General features: G+C 34.8%; 1 protein-coding gene across 1 annotated transcript in view; it reads right to left on the bottom strand.

The window, feature by feature from the left end:
- LOC144972505 (uncharacterized) overlaps nucleotides 1-22,599 on the bottom strand; it is a 44,702-nt gene extending 22,103 nt beyond the window's left edge. The window contains exons 1-14 of the mRNA XM_078913795.1: nucleotides 22,465-22,599; nucleotides 20,245-20,304; nucleotides 18,063-18,177; nucleotides 17,689-17,806; nucleotides 17,068-17,331; nucleotides 16,453-16,546; nucleotides 15,584-15,705; nucleotides 14,102-14,203; nucleotides 12,733-12,856; nucleotides 11,402-11,571; nucleotides 8,791-8,948; nucleotides 7,397-7,587; nucleotides 6,018-6,139; nucleotides 684-777 (exon numbers count right to left, since the gene is read on the bottom strand). Of these exons, the coding sequence (XP_078769921.1) occupies nucleotides 684-777; nucleotides 6,018-6,139; nucleotides 7,397-7,587; nucleotides 8,791-8,948; nucleotides 11,402-11,571; nucleotides 12,733-12,856; nucleotides 14,102-14,203; nucleotides 15,584-15,705; nucleotides 16,453-16,546; nucleotides 17,068-17,331; nucleotides 17,689-17,806; nucleotides 18,063-18,177; nucleotides 20,245-20,304; nucleotides 22,465-22,482 (1,752 nt within the window). The 5' untranslated portion in view covers nucleotides 22,483-22,599. The remainder of the gene's footprint in view (nucleotides 1-683; nucleotides 778-6,017; nucleotides 6,140-7,396; nucleotides 7,588-8,790; nucleotides 8,949-11,401; nucleotides 11,572-12,732; nucleotides 12,857-14,101; nucleotides 14,204-15,583; nucleotides 15,706-16,452; nucleotides 16,547-17,067; nucleotides 17,332-17,688; nucleotides 17,807-18,062; nucleotides 18,178-20,244; nucleotides 20,305-22,464) is intronic.
- Nucleotides 22,600-23,022: the final 423 nt, after the last annotated feature.

Here is a 23,022-nt window from a genome sequence, read left to right as displayed (position 1 = left end):
AAGGGGTGAGATTCCCAAGGCCAATTTCAGAGGAAACATTGCCATAAGATACAATTTTTAAGGAAAATTTTGCAGAGAGCACAAAAATCACAATTTAAAGAGAGACAAGAAGACAGTTTTGATTAAACGTTAGACTAGTTGATTTACATATCTCTGCTTCATGACATTAGTTGGTGAAATGTGATGCAAAGGCTATTGACCATGGCTGATTTTCCAAGGACCGAAAATAAAATATGATATCCAAGGACTGCAAAACAATTTTTGCTGAATTCCACGAATGTTAGGAAGAATCCAATCCTTGCTTTAATGATTCTCAAAAGCTAGACAATTGTTCTTTGGAGCTCTAATTCCAACCCACCCCATAGTTTCTGTAGCATGATATAGAATGCTGTCATCTATCAGAATTTGCATTATATTAATAGGGTAATGAGTAATTATCGCTCTTCCCCCTTGTCTACATAGGATCATAGTCTTTAGCTATATACTTTCTGTTACATGGAATACTAAATGGACAAGGGAAAAAGAAAGAGATCTGACAAAAATGAAAAAAAAACTGTGAATTAATCCATCAGTCGGGTGCTTCATATTGGCCCCAAGTGACTGAATACAATTTTTTTTAATACAGAAAATAGGAATAACTTAAGCTTCTTAAACACAGCAGTTCTAAAGAACTTATCTATTACTTTGTAGCCAAATACATCATGGTTGTTGGTGCTGGAATGGGTGGTGGCTATGGCAGAAGTAGATTGATAACTCCTTCCATGTATCTGGAAGTTTCTGAAAATACAAGGGATCATATTAATCAAGTATTATTTCTCCTCTTTCATTGACTAAAAAACAAAAAAATTCACAAAGTGGTAAAAATCAATCATAATTTTATAAATTTAATATGTTGAATTCTATTTTTCAGAAAGCAGAAATAATTGGGTTTGAAAGTGAGTTTAGTTCATGGGTGCCAGTGGAAAAAAATCCAGCCCTGAAAACTCAAGATCCAAAATTTTTCCAACCCTGAAATTTTAAAAATATGAAAATTCCTACCTTTTTTTTTTTACATTTAAGACGTAATATAACCCGGAACGTGATGCTGTGAAATTTTGTCAACCCGGAGGTCTGGCACCCATGGTTTAGTTCAGTTCAATTAACTAATAACACATTATTCATTATAAAACTGATGCAATCCTTGAATAAATTCTCTCTGCTTAACCATGTACCTGAGAGAATTTTTTGTTTGTTTGTTGCTTTAGGTCTCTTCCAACACAATTGAGGTTATATGAGAGACCGCTGAAACAAAAAAATAAGCAATCTAACAAAAATAGTACAAATGTAAATCAAAATCATAACCTAAAGATATCATAAGCTAAATTATAAATAAGCAAGAACAAACAGGCAGAAGATTTACAGAAAAAAAAATATCCCCTGTCAAAAATACAATCACAAACCAAAGAAGCAGGATAGGCTAGTAAAGAGAAGAAGAAACGACATCACTATCGGATCGTACACCCATGCGAACATCATAGGTATATAATTCAAGGGTGATGCTCCCATCCAACCACCCGCCCTGAGAGAATTTAGAAATGAGTGGATTAACTGGTATGTGAAATAAAGAGGAGTATTTATATGGAGAAAAATTATTTTGTTTGTGTAAAAGAAGCATATATGGGTAGTGAGTGATAATCCAGTGTGCAATTAACACGGAGCAGGTCAAAAGAGAGAAACTTTTGTTAGAGCTAGTGCAGCATGTAAACACAATGAGCACCAATGTGCAATTATCAGAGTGAACTATCATATTCCTTTATAAATAATAATAATAATAATAATAATAATAATAATAATAATAATAATAATAATAATAATAATAATAGATCTTTATTGTCCATAAATATGGCAATTTGTCATTTAGTTACACTTGTTATAACGTTATATGATAACTATAACATTGAACAGATATTTCACTCCTACTCTCTCTCTCTCTCTCTCTCTCTCTCTCTCTCTCTCTCTCTCTCTCTCTCTCTCTCTCTCTCTCACATCTACTGAGGTCATGGTCTGTTACATAAAAATATAAATATAACAAATAACCACATCGATTTGCAAGACCAATTTTCGTTTCTTTACATAAGGGTATACAATGTTCACTCTTTGCCCAGTTGGTGCTTTAGAACCACACTATTATAATTGATCAAGGAACACCTTTTAAAGAGGATACCGCTGTATAAATGCATATTATTTTTCTTTCTACAAGTACCAATTACCTACAAGATTTATATTGGCATACTTATCATCCTTCTAATATTCATTACCAATAATCATCAGGTGCTAATGCTAAATAAATTAAACGTAGTAATTTGGGTAAAAGTCTTTTTGAAAGACACTATTGGAAGTTTTTGTTCAATACTAGTGGAGAATCTGCAAAATTTGCGAGTAAAAAAAGGTGTATTACTCACAGACACTTATTTCTTTTAAATATTATACTATTGTAAAAATTAGGATAGATCAAGAAAAATCTTTTGAGATGTCAACAGTCAAAATTAATCCAGTAATAAAGTCTGTAGTTGTGCGCAAAAAAATAAGCCAGTTTTGTTGGGGCTTGAGAGGACAACATGGCTTGAGAGGACAACATGGCTGACACCTGTTGACATTGAGCTTCGGCTCAGTGGATAGTCTTATGTTTCCATTTATTCACTGTGTGGAATCTTTAATTTTTACCTGATGTGGACTAATCTTAATATTGGAACTTTTAACTTAAGATCTATTAAAAGTAACATTCGAAAGGAACAACTGTGTCAAGATTTAGAAAGTTATAAAATCGATGTGTTGTGTTTACAAGAGACGAAGATCCAAGATGGCGTCGACCAAACAATAAATGGTCACAGACTGCTGTGCTTTGCTTCCAGTTCACCTCACTATGGATGTGGATTTCTCATAAATAAAAACTGCAGGGATTTGACTAGTGACGAATGGAATGTTTCGGACAGAATATGTATTCTTGAGCTTAAGTGTAAGATCAATTCAAGGAACCAGAATAACAATAACAAAGACGATCACGGTAAGAAGACGTTCACTATCTCAATTGTAAATGTTTACGCACCAACAAGTCAACGCGCAAAACAATACCCAGAGGAAACTGATAAATTTTACAAAGACCTAGACGATACACTGAACAAAATAGGAAACAAATCAATATTAATAATTGCTGGAGATTTTAATGCCAAAGTAGGAAAACCTCTCGACAGTGACACACTATGTTTAGGATCATACTCAAAAGGAAAACGTAACGATAACGGAGAAAAATTAGTCCAGTTCTGTGAACAGAGAAAACTTTTCATAACAAACAGTGCTTTCAACCACCCATCAAGACACCAGACAACATGGGTAGGACAAAAGAAAGACCAAACCCAAGACAAAATGATAACAATACACAACCAAATAGACTATATCATATGTCGACACCGCCATAAACACTACTCAACCAACTCGCGATCATACGGTTGTACACTGCTAACATCCGATCACAAACTTGTAAAAACGAATTTCAACATAAATGTGTACAGACAACGAAGACAGAAAGGTAAAACGGCAGTCAAATAAACACAGCAAAAATAGTAAATGAGTGAGAATGTCGCATTCATTACCAATATGAACTTTACTCAAGTCTATGGAAAATAAAGCAAAACAGCAATCCAAACAATGAATGGAAAGAGACGCAAGCGGCAATGAAATATGCGGGGGAAGAAAGTGCAGGCTCTATTAATACAACTAAGAACAAACCAAATCGAACGCCTAACATCGCTATTAACGATCTATCGCGGCAACAAAAAGAACTTAGGATCAGGATACAAAACACGAAAGACTCGGAAGAAATAATAAACCTGAAGACGGAACGAAACAAAATACTGCATTCAATTCGATCACTTACAATAAAACACAGAAACGAGGAATTAGACAAAAAAGTGGAAGACATAGAAAAGTCCAAAAATAACGCATCGTCTATGTTCAAAGCGACGAAATCTCTGAACCGAAAACCATTCGAGAACCCAAAACTACAGGATAAATTTGGCAAACAGACAACAAATCCCAACGATATCCTTGACATTGTAACTGACCACTTCCAGCAGAAATTTCACAAACAAGTCTCACAAATATCGCCCTTCTCAGGAAACCCAAGAGACCTAAACAACCGCATCACAACAACTGAAGTTAGAAATAGCATAAAGTGCCTAAACAATAACAGATCCCCAGGCGAAGATGAAATTCCCGCTGAATTGCTGAAATGCGGTACCTTATCCCTGGATCTGAGCATTGCAAACATAATGAACAAAACATTCTCAACACACAAAGACTGGGACATAAATAGCGGTGTCCTAATTACAATACAAAAACCAGGAAAAACGAATGGACCCGTAAACAACCTGCGCCCACTAACATTACTGAATACCATAAGAAAAACACTGTCAACTATTGTCCTCAACAGAATTAGACCGAAAATAGAAAAATATCTATCACATAGCCAAAGCGGGTTTTGCCAAGACCGAAGCACATCGGACGTTGTATGGACACATAAATGGTTGGCAGCAAAGGCACTCAAAGAAAACATATCCATAACAATAACCGGAATCGATATGTCCGCAGCCTTTGATACGATCGACAGAGGAAAACTTTTGGAGATATTAACAGACATAGTAGACGAAGACGAGCTCCGAATAATCCGATTTCTCCTCAGCAACACAAAGATACAACCAAGGATATACGGGGCCACAAAACAGACGCAGTTCGAAAGTAACATCGGGACCCCCCACGGAGATAGTCTGAGCCCGATTCTGTTCACAATATACTTAGAACACGCTCTGAAAGAAAATCAAAAAGTCATTCCAAAACCAACGACTCATATTGAGAATGCAATCCCTAGAGAAATCGCCTATGCAGATGATGTCGATTTTATTGGATTAACACCAGCAAATATAGACATCATACAAAATACCCTCATGAAATATAACCTCCAAGTCAATGCCAATAAAACCGAATTTACAACAATATCGAGGAACAAAGAGGAATGGAAAAGAACAAAGAAAGTCGGCTCACTAATTGGAGACACCGAGGATGTACAAAGAAGAAAACAGCTATCAAATGCCGCACTCAGTAAACTCACCAATGTATGGATTAGAGGTGACAAAATAAAGAGAAAAACCAAACTGAAACTGTACCGTGCTCTTGTAAAACCGGTGCTTCTGTATAACTGCGGCACTTGGGCGTTGACAAAATCCGAAGAAGAACATCTGGATGCCTTCCATCGCACACAGCTAAGGGTACTGGACATCAAATACCCAAAAAAGATCTCAAATGAATCACTCTATAAGATCACAAAAGAAAGACCAATCTCCCTTGACATTTTACAACAACGATGGCAACTTTTCGGTCACATACTACGCAGGGACAAAAACATACCAGCTAACCAAGCCATGTCGGGATACTTTCAAAATCACGGGAACCTTTTCAGAGGAAGACCGATCACAACACTCCCTGTGATCCTAAACAAAAACCTCACTACACTTGGACAAAGCATTAGTCTCATAACGGCAGGGGACCTTGAAAATCTGAGAACCCTAGCAGAGGACCGGCAATATTGGAGACACCTCACACAGGAAATACTGGAAACAGCCAAGGCGACCCGATCTTTTGGTCGAGACGCGAAAGGCATCTAAGTCAAGTATGTCAAGTTTAAAAAATAAAAGATGAATTTTTCCCCTGGTCATACATCCAGAGGTATACAGGAAGCAAGGAGACAAAAAATCGTTTAAACTAAATCATTTCTCCCATTATTTGTGTCAATAACTGTGTTCACCAATAAAGAAAAACACAAAGACCAATTTACATTGATGTTACTATTCGCTTGGTAAAACTTTTAAGATTTAATGTCAGGTTAAATTAAACCCAACCTGTAAACGCTAATGCTTGACCATTTCAAAAGCATGGACACAGTACAGATCTGGCCATCTAAGCCACAAATTATAAAAAAGTCAAACCTGGAGTTGAAAACAAGTTTGTCCTGCACTCCATTCTTGTCCACTGATGAACTTTGACCTGAAGTAATGGAGGGCTCATCCTTAGACAAAGAGTTGTGGGATTTATTCAGTCTCTGTCCATACTTGAAAGCAGAAAAGATTTAATCACCTCACATGCAAATATATAAAATATGCACATTTGTAAAGCAAATTTCCCTTGGTACTCAATGCACCTCACAAAGCTTCATTTATTTCCTGAGCAGAATACATGGAACCGAATGTCAAATTTCACAAAGTACACGTTGTCTGTCATGTGCACTCTTGACAATATCCTTACTGCATACAGCCAGGTATTCATTCACACCTGAATCAAGTGGAGTAAGGTACCATGCAATCATTCTCGTCCATTAGGTTACTGACCTCATTTGGTTAGATACGGCACACCTTGGTTACTGATACCACTTTAAGTATGGAGTATAAAATGCTAATAAACCATTTCTCTTTTAATCTTACGTACCTAGCCACAGTATCTGACTTAATTTCTAAGGTGAGATATGTATTATTTCAAACTCAAAAGGAAGAAGTGGAAAAGCATATGTCTCATTAGTTCCCTTGTCATAACATGAAAGCACACATTGTTTATCATTTGATAGTTTGTGAAAGATTCATATTTCCATTGTTTTAATGATTTAAGATACAAATATCTAAATTGTTTTTAACCCTCTCTAAACAAATAGTTTCAGACAAACTGTTTTTGAGGTTTAAAAAAAATTGTGTTGTTTGAAAAACCATATGATTAAACAGATATCTAACTTCAAATCTGTTAAAAACAAGAAATAAGACAGTGACAACTGAATTTGACTTAGGTATCGATCATGGGTGCCATTGTAAAAAAATCCCTGCCTTGAAAACTGGACTGTCTGGAAAACCATCCCAGAGCCAGGGACCAGGGGCTGCTGAGGCTATGACAGGGTAGAGGAACAGAGCCTCTCTGGGGGGAACCAGGGAAGCAAGCAAGACCCCCCCCCCCCCCCCCCCCCCCTTCCCTTGAAGGGTGCAAAACTAGCCATTCCTGCCCTTAAACAATATTGAACATAGAAGCATTAAACAAAAACACTGAGAACTGACCTCCATGGCATCCAGATTCTAAGAAAGTTGATCCATTAAGCCTGGATCGAAGTCATAAACTGACACGCTGGAACATATGTAATTTTGCAAACCAGGATTCCGGGACACCTTCGAAAAGTGGCAACAACATCTCCTCTTATAAAGTCTTATATAAACAACTTACTCATTTTATAACAAGAAAAGCACTTTTTTTGGACACACATTAGTAATGTGGATTAATAGGAAATTAAAAAAATAGAAAATAAAGAAAATAAAAAGAAAATGAAACTCACCTTAAGATCTTTTAGAAAAGTATAGATATTGTCAAAATTGCAAAGCTGATTCTCCCTCCTATGCAGCCCGTTGTCAATGATTGTTTTTATTTCATTTGGGATACCTTCCATAGAGAGAGGGAGTGGTCCTGATTGGCTTTGGGCTGCATCGTGGAGGTCTTGCCCAGACATTCCATACCAAGGAATTTTTGCTATTTTATGACAAAATAGATAAATAGAAATTCATGCTCATATAATAGATTTTCATATGAAACGTATGAAAAGATACATTTTATATATAACAAACAGAAACTTGTACCTAAGTATCATAAAAGAAATTAATACTTTTAACAAAATCATTATTTGCAAGTTAAGGCGTGGACGATAGAGGTAGAAGGGGAGAAATAGATTTTTAAAATTTGAAGTTCCAATTTGGAAAAGCAAAAACCATCTAACGGCACAATGATGTAGCACAATAGGATATGTAACAAGCAGTTTAAAAAAAGGGAAAACAAAAAGGTCTACATTGTTAGGGGATAAAATGAAAAAAAAAAGAGAAATTTCACATTTGATAACATTAAAAAATCACGTAAATGATTCTGCATCAAATTAAATATTAATTTGTTTTCTACCATATAGTGAACCATTTCATTTAAATAATGCATCATCTTCAATTTGCAAAAATTTAATAATACAGCTTAATATCATCGACATGCATAAACCTATCATCATAAATCTCATGCAGGTAAGCTACCCGACGTATAATTTTATCTCATTGCAAAGTTATGTAATCAATTTATTTCGCTTTTCATCACATCCCCTTTTGAAGTTGTTATCAGGCACATAGAGCTATAGTGTATCCAAGTTTGTGTAGCGTTAAACAAATAGTGCTTTTCATCAAATCAAATAGACCCAACTGTCCAATCACCGCTGGGTGGCAAAGAGTTAAAAAAGACTGTCAACCCATGATCAAGATGTACTCATTTCCCTCTGAGGCAGGGAGGCTGTCGACTAAGCAACCTGGACCTCCAGGCATCACATTCCCAGTTATTTTCATTTTTAAGACAAGACCTCATTTTAAACTAAACTCTGCCAAAGGGAGTAGTGTTTAGGTGAGAGGAATTAAGATGGTTGTCAAATAAGAAAAAGAAAACCCCAAGTATCTAATAAAATTAATTCACGTAATTCCCAACCAGTGGAAAAACCAGTTCATTACACTATTGGATTTTATTCAGAGATGGATGAAATAAAGCAGAGTAAAAAGAAATTAATTCTAATTGCACCTTCAAAATTTCAATATTTTTTAAAAGTCTGATGCTCCAAATTTGCGGTTTATATTGAAGCTACAATATAAAAATATTTCAACATAATACAAAGCTTTAAATTTCACATAAACCTATTTTAGAATCACTTACATGTGAACATTTCCCAGAGCAAACAAAAAAAACTAAAGATATCACTAAGAAACATTGGGGGATGCCCAAGAATAATTTCAGGGGCCATCCAGTGATATATCTCATGAACATTCTTATGGGAGGTCAATCTGCTCAAAACACCCTTGGCTGCTTGGGAGCTGTTTTAATGAGACAAACATTGATATTAGACGAGAAATTACAGATTCATTTGGTAGAGAGACAGAATGGCACACCAAGTAATTCCACCAGTGCACGACACTTCATACTTTTTTCTGAACCCTATGTTCTCCCATCTGCGAACGGATAGCAAGGTTCAATTTTGATGTGTAAAGTTGAACCATACCCATAATGGTTAATGACTCAAAATTATGCCTCAACTGAGCATTGACCAGGAGGATGGCAATTTGAAATGACTCGTATTTGTAATGATAATCACAAAGCAAATATTACCACTCAATAATTTTTTTTAAAAACGTCAACTTAATGAAATGGGAATTTGGAATGTAGAGTCAATAATTGTAGCAGTGAACAGTAGATTATACATGGTTATAACCTTGTAAATTTGTTATGAGTATGCATCTATTGTTACGTTACAGTTCCTCAACATTCAATTACATAGACAGTCAGGAGCTGTCCATCAGATGATATACCAGTCTTTTTTCGCTTTACTGACTTTTCTATATGCCCCTGAACACTGCTGCTATTTTAACTCTTTGTTAACCTACACTCCCATAGATGGATGGGTAAATAGCATGTCATAAAAAAATTGAAATAACACTCTGATCATGGTTACTTGTATCATTCAATTGTCTGTTTTACTTTGTTTATCATGATCACAGTTTGTCAGTATCTAAAATTGAGAGAGAAAAAAAAAGTGAGTGAGTGTGACCCATATTACTGGATTATGTGCTAAAAAACTTACTTGTTTGTTTTTACGTTTTTAAGGATTTTACGGCCCTAGTGACACCTTTAGGTCATTTCAGCGCCAGTGAAGAGGAAGAAGATACAGTAGTACATAAATTAATAAATCTAGATTTGCACTTAAACCACATGAAAAAGGGTAAGACAAAGGGGATTGGTTCAAATAGGAAACAGATGTAGATTCCAAGAGCAAAATATCAATGTGCTTTGTTTGAGATCACCTAAAATTCTCATCCAGACGCAAACACAAGATTTCATCAAGAGGAATACACTCAAATGCTTACAAACATGATATTCAAAAACAATATGACAGTTCATAACAGAGATGATTTACAAGGAAAAAACATCATCTCCCAAAACTGATACTACACATTTGACTGTTTCTCTCTCAGTCAAAGACTCCGGCCAGGGCCAAGAAGAAGATACAGTAGTACATAAATTAATAAATCTAGATTTGCACTTAAACCACATGAAAAAGGGTAAGACAAAGGGGATTGGTTCAAATAGGAAACAGATGTAGATTCCAAGAGCAAAATATCAATGTGCTTTGTTTGAGATCACCTAAAATTCTCATCCAGACGCAAACACAAGATTTCATCAAGAGGAATACACTCAAATGCTTACAAACATGATATTCAAAAACAATATGACAGTTCATAACAGAGATGATTTACAAGGAAAAAACATCATCTCCCAAAACTGATACTACACATTTGACTGTTTCTCTCTCAGTCAAAGACTCCAGCCAGGGCCAAGATAAGCCAAATAATCCCATTCCAAGACAAAGATCAAAAGCAACTCGGAGAACAGATAAAGGGAGATAGAAGACAGAGCAAGTGACCTCCTGTCCCTCTATTAGAGGTCAGAGGACAGCACCCAGAAATCTAATTGCTTATAAATTTACTTGCGAGACAAGTGTTTTTAAGGGGGGGGGGGGGGGGGGGTAATTTGCTTTTGATTTTTGTTTGTTTTTGGGGTTTGTTTTTTTTTTTTTGGGGGGGGGGGGGGGGGTTATTGTATTGGTTTTACAATAGGTTTAACAAGCAGATATATCAGGTGCATAGGTAATCAATGAGATAATCAATTCCGGGTTTATGGCAGTGCTATAACCAAATTTTACAATTCAAATGTTAAGTCTTTTCAACTTTAAACAATAACAAAATTTTATCATGATTTCTTGATTTGACAGAAGTTTTGACTCCTAAAAATAGAAATATATTTTTGAAATGAATTTAAATAAAATTCATCAACAACAAAAAAAAAAACAAAAAAATATTTCATAAATTAAATGGGCAAAAGACATTCCAACCCCTTGATAAATTGTTGGGTCACTGAAGGATATTTCTCTATTATTTTTAAATGACCAAAAAAGACTTGAAGCGGTCAAATTTAGGACACTTGGCTTAGGAAAAGGAAGGTGTCCATCTTACATACATTTGACTGTGCATGTTTCATTTTGAACTTTATTTAAAACATTCAGTTCTTATAGATTAAATTATGTTACAAGATTGAAGGACTGATTTGGCCACTCGTTTGATAAATAAGACAGGACTTTCGCCTTTACATTCACAATGCTGTAAAAGATATGTCAAAAGTTTATATATAACTAATTTGATTGACAACAAAGATTACTCCCTTTTCTAATTAAAAAAAAGGTGGATAAAAGTGCAAGTCAAAAAATCCTACATACCTTTCTACCATAAACTCAAAGTTTCCAAGCTTGACAGTGAAATTGTATGCAAGGCAGACAGCATGGGAACTGAGAGCACAGTGAATGAACTCCTGGTCATGGATATAACCCATACCACTACAGATCTGGATAGCAAGTTTCACAGACAGGTCAGGGGGAAAATCCATGTTCTGAAATCGATATGAGAATATTGGATTTTGACATGGGATTCAACTTTTGAAAAATGTGATGTTCGGATTTGAAATTTATTCATTTTCCAAATTAATTTTGAATATTGTATTATATAAGTGTTTTATTTGTTTTGTGATTTTTTTTTACAACGTTTGCAACACTTTAAGGCCAGTTCAGCGCCAATAAAAAGGAATATTGTAGATTCGTCAAAAATTTTGGATTAGCTATCAAGCCCTTTAGAAAAAAAAGTAGGACAAAGGTGACAATTCAAGGCAAATGGGTAGTAGATCCAAGAACAATATATCCTTGTAGCTTGTGATATATCAGGTGCGAGAAAAAAAAACCTGGAAAAGTTTAGAAGCCTGTAACCGCCAGATCATCATTGATGCAAGTCTGAAATTCCACCACAATCAAACCAATTTATTGAACTTTCAGTAGGCACCACAAGAGACAATTTATGAATATATAAAATTGATTTTTCTAACCATATCCATAAAGCATTCTGATAGTCATGAAAAACACTTTTAAAATTTGGAAAATCCATACATAAATAAGAAAATGAGAGCAAATTCATTTTTCAAGAACTTAGAATTTTTTTGCATTCCAAAAGATGTAAGAAAATGTTCCAACTTTGACGTCATGTAAAAATCACCAACAACATTTATCATACTTGTGAAACACATTTTAAAAGCTCAGTGACTAGATAAATAAAAGATAAGATTTGAAGACACAAATTTTTTCCTAAATCTCCAGTCTGTTAAAATTCCCCCAATTCACTCGCGAAAGTAAATGTTTTGGCCTCCAGCATGACGAAATAGCATATTCCATATACTAAATTAACATACTAATCTTTATACAACTTTCGTATAACTGGCATAGTTTCTTAACCAATTTTTGGTGAAACTTAGCAAATATTTACTTTATGTTTTGTTCTTGTTTGTAAATTTTTGTATATTTCTGATTTCTACTTCGTATCGAAATAGCGTAACAATTTTTTCTCTTTATTATTTCTCACACCCTATATATATGGAGATAAAATATAATATAAGGGGATCTGTGAAGAATCCACCAGCATGCCAACATTCCTCCACCATAATTAGAATTTCCCCACCACATTCTATTCTGTACTTCTTTAATTTCCCTGTCAAGTCCAAACTTACATCCACATGTAGACAGTGATAGACATTCTTGTTGTGAACTTTTTCGAATACCAGTGATGTACTATCCAGAGTAGGGGACTGGCACATTGCCATCAACATAATCACATTTGGGTGACGTAACTTGCTGATGAAAATAGAAATGGGACATAAAATAAAGACATTTTTCACTTGCACAAAATTTACTCACCTTTTACTGATTCTTTTTTTTTTTTTTTTTTTTTTTTTTACTGATTCTCTTGTTGCTTCACATAAGGCTGACACAAAGAAAATTTAGAGCAGACAAAATAAAGAAATGAAAATTTAGGATTATTGTGTATGAATAATGTAAAGAGGTCTATATAAGAGTATAGAACTGGCAGCACAATTAATAACTCTCCCTGCTCTTTCATCAGTTACAACCAAAAAAAGCCCCCCGTAGATGTGTTTTGATGATATAAGCATAAAATTAAATTTCCCAAAATGGTAAATGATTTTATCTATTCTGCATGCTTTTCAATTTCAATTTTGTATCTTAATCTTCAATTCTATAGTAAGTGGAAAGTGGAGCTTGTATTTGGATAAACAAGTTATGCACATATGAGTAGCTGACTTTCAAAACGTACTCAGTCACATTTTCATTATTCAAAGAAAACTGCAGTTTTTTGTCATTTATTTATTGACTTAAAGAGGAAAATACGAATCTTGTTTGCTCATAAAACAATGCCTGGGTGTTTTGAAACTCCAAATTTTCTCTGGTTATTCTATGGAGTCCAAAAAGTAGTTTGAGATTGTTACCTATTTTCTATCAGGATGTGATTTAGGACGTTTGAAAGTCAGCTACTCATATGTGAAAAACCTATAACACTGGCAAACAGTGATTGAGGGCAATTGAAATGGTACAGTGCTTGATTAAATAGGATGCCAAAGACAAAACTTTATTTTTCTTTTTTTTCTCGTTATTACCACCAAGCGTGATGTATTTACAAATCCCACTACTCTATACTACTCTCCATGGGTTATTTCTGGCATGTCCTCTTCTTGCAATCATAACTGTGCCAATATGGCAATCATTCATATTCAAAGACGACCAGATTTATGATGCAATATATCATTTTGTAACAAAGTCAAGCAATGATGAATGTGGCCATGGACCAGATAACTGACAAGGAGTAAAAGTCCCTGGTCCCAGTTGTGCCTTGAATACGTACCTGATTATTGGCAGCTGCAGAAATTGTAAACATGCTAAAGCAAAATATGCCAAATGGTCAAATAGCACTCTATGAAATGGATCTACATGACCTGCTGTTGAACCCAAAGAAATTCCCTGTATAATTTTGCTTACATAACTATTTTGTACTTATGACTAGTAATTTCAAGAAAAAGGTTTTACCTTAAAGATGAAGCTTCGGACAGTGTCAAGTTCAATCGCTCTTTGATATCAAAACCAGACTCAGGGGTTTTAACACTAACCTCAGTAGTGTGCCATAACATTCTGAAATTTTAAAGAATTGTACAAGATAAAATATATCTTTAGCAAAGTTGAGAGAAAAACAATAAAGATTGAAACATAAAGATAAAATATATATATATAATATATACACATATATATATATTTTTATTTTTTTTACTATATAAAAAAATATAAATTAAACAGTGATTTGTCGAATGCTTATCTAAATTGATTAATATTCAAAACAATACTGTAGCTGGGAACTGAGAAGCTTTGTCCCAGCAGGAAAAATGAAAGAGCACCAAAAAGGGAATTTGCAGCAGACAAGCTTACTCGGGTAATTTTCTGACTGTTATTGGATAGCATCATCCTGTCCTAAAATTACTAAGCCTTTATTTCTGTCTGTTTAACTTTACAAAAACAGTGGTGTCTTATTAAAAGATTAAATATAATGATGCATATTTCTTAAGTACAGCTAACTCCACTATATATATTATATGCAGGTTCTGGGCGTATTACAATGACACAAGAGTGACAAAGTTAATTGACACGTGTAAATAAATTAGATTCCTTCAGTACACTATGTGAATGCACACATGCACACATACATATATATACACACACTCACACACACATGCTCATTGAAACATGACAGAAAAGGAAGAGTCTTCAGTTTCTTTTCAACATTTCAAGGGATGTTGATTCTCTAATTTCTAAAGGCAATTTATTCCACATTTTTGGGACTGGGCCAAGTAAAATCTTTCTCCACAGTTTTAAGCTTTATTTTGGGGATTGTCAGAGTTTTTAAATCAGAAGAAGAATGCAAACATCCATGTGGTTCAATATATTTCAATAAGCTCCTTTAGTTAAGAGGGGGCACAGTGATCAAGACACTTAAAAATTAATGTAGCTGTAGCTAGTTTATATTCTATATGTTCTCTCACAGACTGCCTGTGTAGGATCGGACATTCTACTTTACTTCTTTGGCACACATGGCACAAGGGTAATGCTTTATCATTGAAAATAAATGAATTCTAATGAGTCAAACTAATTAGCAAAATCAAACACGATTATTTTTAAGTGGATTATGAAATGTAACAAAGCATTGAGGATTGAAACTGTGGTAACTATAATCGGCTATTTGGCAAAAAATGGAGATCAAAGAGCAGCACAATATGTGTCAACATTGCTATTTTTTATACTTTTAGACTGCATTAAATCAATTCAACTCTTTTCCTCCCCCTCCCCTTCCAACCCCCCCCCCCCCCCTCTCTCTCTCTCTCTCTCTCTCTCTCTCTCTCTCTCTCTCTCTCTCTCTCTCTCTCTCTCTCTCTCTCTCTCTCTCTCTCTCTCTCTCTCTCTCTCTCTCTCATCTGTGTGTGCGTATGTATGATGATAATGAAAAGAAATATTTATACAAACTCTCTCATGTTGAAATCCAGACTACAAAAATATTTATCATTGTCAACATCCTTCAGCATTGTCTCTGATATGATAGGAACTACTGACACAATAGCAGCAATTTCCTTGTCACAAGGGTAGACCTGAATTGCATAGAAAGAAAATTATAATGATGATTGATGGTGATCATGGCAGTGATGATGATAATGATGACTGTAATGATAATGATTACAATGATGATGAAGATGAATATGATAATAATGATAGCAGTGGTGGTCATGGCTGTGGATATATTGATGTGTCTATGACATTGAAAAACAATGCCATTGGTCTAGACTTATTCATTTGGTAAAGGTTTGTTGTCATCACGAATGTCCACCAATAATTAAGAACACCACTCACATAAGGTCCCCAGCATTTAAAAATGAAAATAGCGTCATAACGGTTCAGCCACTGTTTTGCAACCAAAACAAGCAATACTTATTGTAGACAGTGACCATATGAGTGACAAAACTCTGGCCTTGGCATTGAATCCTTCGGTAAGCTAAGTTACATACATTGCCCAACTCAACTCAAACTCAAGTTAAAGAGTTAAAGACCCAATGACAGATAACAAAGTACAAAAAGGATAATTATCAGGTGACTTGCATTGAATGTAATGGAAATTTGGTTTCAAATCGCCTGATAAAGGAATAAAGGAAAGGAATCACTTTGAGCATGGTGAATCTGTGAAAGCATACTATGCTCATATTTATTTATATTTATATAAGTTATCGAAAATAGTTGCATCTACTTTAATTGTTCATGATAAAACTTCATACTTAAGCTACAAAAATCAACTAAAGCAAAGATGGTCCTCTCTCAATTGATAGATGAAATAAACTGCTTACCTGTTCACATCCAGCACTTTTACGACTAATAAGACTGACATTGCTTCTTGCAACTCTTTGAAGTGAATTAATGGATGTCTTATTCTTCAAGAGACTAAAGAAAAAAAGAGAGGATGAGAAAATACACCAGTCAGAGTTGCGACAAAGAAAAAACAATTAGACGTGAAACTTGACAGAGTTGACCTAAATTTTTGTTTTTTAAATTAAAACTTGCAGTCTATTTTCAACAACGCCCTGAAAATATGTGAAAAATATATTGATGGTGAAAGCTGCAAACCGTATTAGTCCTGAAAGACTATTCTTACATACTCACACGTAATTACAGTACTTGCCAATTCTAGCATGCCAAATTCCCGCACACTCTTCTAGAGTTAGGTGACCGATTCTTATCAATATATTGCGTAGCTTCCCCCCACGAGCATCGGATTTTGGCCCATTCTGATTTCCCAGAACATGCTAGAACCCAGCGAGTATTGTATTTTTGGACTCAAACAGTTTGCAATTTTCACTATCAATATCATTAGAAATGAAAGATTAATCCAATAATCTTAGACCTTTAATTTAAAATAACTGAGGTAAAGATGAGCTGGTGCAGATGGCAAATCTACACCTTACCTTGCACCAACTTTTGAATTCTTGCTATCACTGGCTTCCCTGTTATTTGGGGCTCTGTTCCCATCTGTAAGTGTCTGCTGAAGGAAAGTCAACATTGCATTCCGTGATTCGAAATGTTTATTCTTGGCAGCCCATTCCAGAACACCCCGGTCCAGATTGTCCATGAGACATACATCCCCTCCCATCTCAATCATGCGACACAAAAGCCCAATATTGCCTGTATAGCATGCCACATGAACTGCTGTGATACCATTTTGGTCTTTCCTGAAATATAATTTAAAATATAAATGTGACTTAACTTTGCAATTTTGATTAGCCCAAAAAAAGTTACATAAATCTGTTTATCTTAATAATATATATTGCTAAAAAATTCCCGGCTTTCGTCTTTGTAATGCTCTGATCTGTCACAAAATGGTTGTTTTGACGTAAAGGATCATTTGTCAACAGCCAAGTCAGCAATCAAATAAAGCCAAGAATAATACATCTGATAACCAATAGTCATAAATTGATTAAACCCCCTAAATGCTTCTGGTTATGTTAATCAATCAGATAACAGAGGTAAACTTTTATCTACAATTTATTATATTGTCAATGAAATTGATCCTGTAGTCTTTGACTTACACATTAGGATCAGCCCCATGCTGCAGTAGATGGCTGGCAGTGATGTCGTTGGACATAGCACAGGCACAAAATAGAGGGGTTTGGCCTAAATTGTTTGGGTAATCGATTGACGATAAACCTAGTTGAGAAGAAACAGACAAAAATTAATTTAGTCATGAGGAAGAGAAATGTAAAAATTTAAATGACAGTTCAAAATAATGATAATTGTAATGGCAGTTTCTAACATTTTGATTATATCTTAAAAGGAACCACCCATAAGAAATCGAAGATAAACAGCCTAAACCAATAAAAATATTTTTAAAACATAATAGAAATCCTAGCATTGATGAAAAGATTATAAAATGTAGAGGGTAAGAGAAGAACAAAATATTAACCTTGGTTAAGAATCTTTTTTAGCTTTGCTTTAGTTCCCACCATGGCTGCATTGTGAAGGTCCAAATTCTGTTCATCTTTAGGGTCAATGCTTCCAAGATTAATCATACTTCCAGCCTGGAAATAACAAATATACAGTTTAGCACACATTCAGACCAAAATGATGAAGTATGTAACATTACACATTGTGCATTACCATGGTGTCACAATACTAAATGCACTTCACAATGCTTTCTTTATTCTTCTATTAGGCCATTTTGATTGACATGCTATTGCACAACACAGTTGCCTTTTATGGTCTTTTTTTAGTAGCACCCAGCAGTGTTTGGGTAACTGGGTCTGTCAAATCGGGTAGAAAGTATTTTACGAGAGATTAAAGTTTTTTAAATCCAAATTGTAGTAACCAATTCCTTTACTCCAGCTCCGTGGGTGATTGTTAAGGACACTATTTCCTTTTTAGTACCAGCTTCTTATATAATAATAATATAATATATGTATATAGCGCCCATTAATCTACTGACATGTGCTCTTTATACAATTTGTCACAGCCTATATACAGGTATCTATTTACATAAAGTAGTATTATTGTTAGAAAATGGGTAAAAGAGCGTTGTCCACAATTCCAGATCTAGTTTTGCAATGAAATGTCATTTTTCCAGTCGTTAAGATCAACACTGTGTGACTTTGTTACAAGATGAGGTACTGTACCAATAGCCATATATATACACAATAAAAGATTCTGGATTCTCAATGAACCAATAAGGTTACGTTTTTCAACAAAGTGTGTTTGAATTATTGCAGCCATGGATTGACGACATATAATACAGAACGAGAAAAGGGCCACTTTGCGACACCCTTAGTTTTCAACAATTTGACATCCTGCAAATTAAACTTCCTTTAAAAGTTTTAAAATTTTAAAAATATTTTAGCACTTGATGCTTTTCATTAACAGCTGTGGGTTTGTGTTATTGCCCCCTCGGCCCTCACTGATTTGTGCTTTCTCTCACAGTCATTTATTCAATCAATCACTATGCAGGCAACATATATCTCTCTCGCGTAACCCTCCTCTCATGGCTAATCCAATGTAAATGAGAGATGAGCACAAAAGTTATGTGTTGCCTTGGCTTTTACAATGGAATCGTGTATTCATTGTTTAGGGGAAAGGGGGGGGGGGGGCTTTTAAGACAATAACCAATGTGGGTGAACGCTAAGCGCTAAGAAAAAGGGGATAAGAATTAAATAGCTGACAATTGACCATAAGGGGTGGTGATAACTAGTGACATGTCCTAAATAACTTGAGGTTGCAGCTCAAAGAGGAAGATTAAATGACATGATTTCATGTAAGTCATTACAAATTAAGCCCACCCCTTCCTCCTCAAACTGTCATCTGACTCAAAATAGAAACAATGCCCAGTCCATTTTTTAAATTGCAATCTAATTGGTCAATATATTTCTGATTGATTGACTTTGACTTCTTTTGAAACAAAGGGATTTCTTATACTATCCCTACCAATTCTTTAATCCCCCCCCCCCCCCACTTTCTTTATATCTACCATTCTCGCTCTCTCTTTCTCTCCCTCGTGTTCTTCCAAACATATAAACACAAACACACACGCACATTTATAAATGCTCCAATATTTATTCTATTTCACTCCCGCCCTCTACAACTCACATATAAGTAATCCCCCCCCCCCCCCCCCCCCCCTCTCTCTCTCTCTCTCTCTTTTTCATTCTCTTTCTTCTGTGTGTGTGTGTGTTTTACTCTCACATTCATTTTTTTCCTCTTCTTGATATTTCTCTCTCTGTCCATCTCTCTTCACAAAGTTTCAAAACTGTAGTTTAAAATTATAAGCTGTTCTTTAACTTTTGGCATTTTGAAATTGTATTTCCTCTTTTAATAAGGCAAATGTGATAGTTAAGAACAAAAATTGTCAGCATTTAGCAATTCCAAATTTCACTTAAAGGATGTGTGACATTTAAATAAAATCCAATGTAATAAAATTTACTAAGCTTTTGTTTCTATCTAATTCCAAATGCCAAAAGTGTAAAATCATTTAATATCCAATCATTTTCATGGCAAAAAATTAGATTGCCGTTTCAGTGATTGTTTTGACAGACATGATATTTTTTTTCTAATGCCTGCCTAGTGCAGCATTTCAATGAATTAATTCTATCAAAACTAACCAGTTTATTATTTTGGCCTCTGCTTAGTCTCTTACGTACCCTTCCAACAGCTCCTGTCACCTGACAAGGAATAAAATGATAATTAATGACAGAGCACATGCACACTGGTTTAGTGACTAACACATGCTATGAAGTTAACAAAACAAAAAGTCAGGAATTAAAGACAGCCGTCTTATTTACCTTTAATTTATTTATAAACTTTTTTCTCACAAGTTGTTTTTCTTTCATGATTGATTTTTATAATCAGACCTTTCTGAAGATATTTCTGCATTGCTGAGTCCATGAATCAAACAAAAGATCTGAAAGGTGTTTGCTAAGTTTTTGTTTTAATTGAAGGTGAATTGCCTTGTGCAGTCCAGTAAAATTTGGTGATCCCTGAGGCTCTGTACTTGGGTCTCTTCTCTTATTTCATATAAATGACCAAGCTGACAATATTCTATCTGATCACGAAATTCTTAGATTATGCTGCAAAGAAACATACAAATCAAAACAACAATCTTAAGGAAGAGGCATATAATGCACTGAGTCATTATTGGCACCAGGTATGAGATGCATGTGAATTGAGTGAATGTTCACGGTTGTGTTATGTTTTTAAAAAGATTATTATATCATGTGGAATATTATTTTGTAACTTGCGTGGCAGTTCCCCCTCTGAGCGGTATTTCGGAGCTAGGTCAACTCGACCCCATTAGTAAGGTCATTCCATGGGTGGAACAGGTAGTGGTCAGGAAGAATCTGCGATGCCTCTGATGGTAATTAATTGCTGCAATATTTCAGGGTATTGCTCAGTTGATAACATGAATATGAAAATTGTTCCCTCCCACAAGCAAAGCAAGGGTTTCTTTTATCATATACCATGGTTGACAATAATGTATCCTCTTAAGGCTGCTCATAAGAGTGGTGTCAATTTAGTGATTTTTGAGCTCTCAATGAAATTCATTTGTAGTAATTTGCATATTGATAATTTAATGCGCAGCAGCTAAAAATGATTGAAACAAGCATTATTGTAAAGTAAAAATGATGGTCTCAACACATGCCAAGTTTTGTTGTCCGGGCAGTAAAATCTTAAAAGATATGAATTTTTTATTGTATTGTAAAATTCTTATTTTGCATGACTTGGTGATATCCTCATTTTCTCTCCCACAGTATTCCATGTCATGAATTATGCCCAAATGTGACCCATAGTCTCAAAACGGTATTATGTCAGAACGAACCATATGCTTAAATGCCAAATTAAATGTTAAACTGGTCAAAAATATAAATTGTTGGTAAAAGCACCCGAAAATGTGGTATCCATTCTCCTCAATAAAACATACAAACTCAACACAAGTCTGATATTTCTGGCTATAAATTCAATTTTCAGCATCTTAACCAACCCGACTTAATACCGTTTTGAGGCGGAGGATCACAAATATCAGTTTAGGAATAAAATATATAACCATTAGACGAAAATAATATTAATCTTGTCAATGATCTGTGTGGCATTTTTAAAAATTGTATTTTCTATTAGTTATTAGTTTTAGATGTACCTAAAAGCTATATGGATTTGCACACTTGGGACCCTATTATAATTCTACCTTAATTATTTTTCTTGGGGATTGGGGGGGGGGGGGGCATCTCATCATAAAATCTGACACTTAAAGAGTCCAATTTGAGATTAGTCGTACAATTGCCATTCATGATCAAGTGTTCTATTATCATTGTTATAAATTAATTACACGCTACAAAATTGTGCGCATTATTTCTTATTTGAAAATAATTGTTTCTATTTCTTTAATCTCTATATTATAGCCAATGTGGCAACCCAGATCGGACCACTGCCAAAGTAAATTAAAAAGATGGCCGCCCCTCTAGTTCTAGTCAGGGACATCGATCCGCGAACAGTGCCAAGAAAGGCCATTTATTAAGTAAAAGAAAGTGAACAAAAGTCAAAAGGTGGTGAAGAATTTTTAAAGTTGCAAAGAACTATGAACCATGTAAGTCTTTAACTACTTTAAGATAGAGTAGGGTTTCTTTGCAAAACAAAACAAAATTTTTTTAAAGTGAAAGCATGTTCATATCAAAGTCAAAGCGTCTAAATTCTATCTAAATGAAAGTGAGTGAAAGGGTGTCGTTTTTGGGGGAGGGGTTTTTTCAGACTTCTCTTTGGTTGAAGTTGAAACATTTCAAATATTTTATTAACTTCAACTTCAACCTAAAAAAAAAAAAACATCGACTCACCACTTTAATTACCGACATACTCTGGAACTCCAAAATGAGTGGATTTATTTTTATTCACTCTCGTCTGACGGCTATGTAGCCGCCTGCACTGTTCTTCAATATTCGAATAATTTGAGTGCAAAACTTGATTCTGGCAGGGTTGCCAGATTATTTTTCAACAAAATGCCAGGGGAAGACTCAAAAAATGCCAAAACACTCAAAAAAATGCCAAAGTCTGTTGACTCCCACCCCCACTAAGAAAACTACTCACTTTTGAAAGACAATTTACTATCATATCCTGGTGGCTTGCGTGTTTTCTTTTCTTTTTTTTATTTTTTTATTTTTTTTTTTTTTTTGAATTATACTAAATTTCCTGTTGGGGTAATTTTTTACCTACTGACTACTAAGTGGAGTGCTAAACCACTACACCACGGTTGGATTTTAAGAATGAAAAAGAAATACATTAACATGAAAGGTAAATACGTAAACAGTTAAATAATTATTGACAATTAAGAAAACTTACTGTTTCGTGTTTCTTATGATGTTTTTTGTTTAATCTGGTTCAAGTGCAGAGTCCAA

Source organism: Berghia stephanieae, chromosome 5, assembly GCF_034508935.2.
Source record: "Berghia stephanieae isolate SIO BIC M18660-M18661 chromosome 5, UCSD_Bste_1.3, whole genome shotgun sequence".
Taxonomy (NCBI): domain Eukaryota; kingdom Metazoa; phylum Mollusca; class Gastropoda; order Nudibranchia; family Aeolidiidae; genus Berghia; species Berghia stephanieae.
Note: the sequence above shows the minus strand (reverse complement) of the source record. Positions and strands in the feature narration are given on the sequence as shown.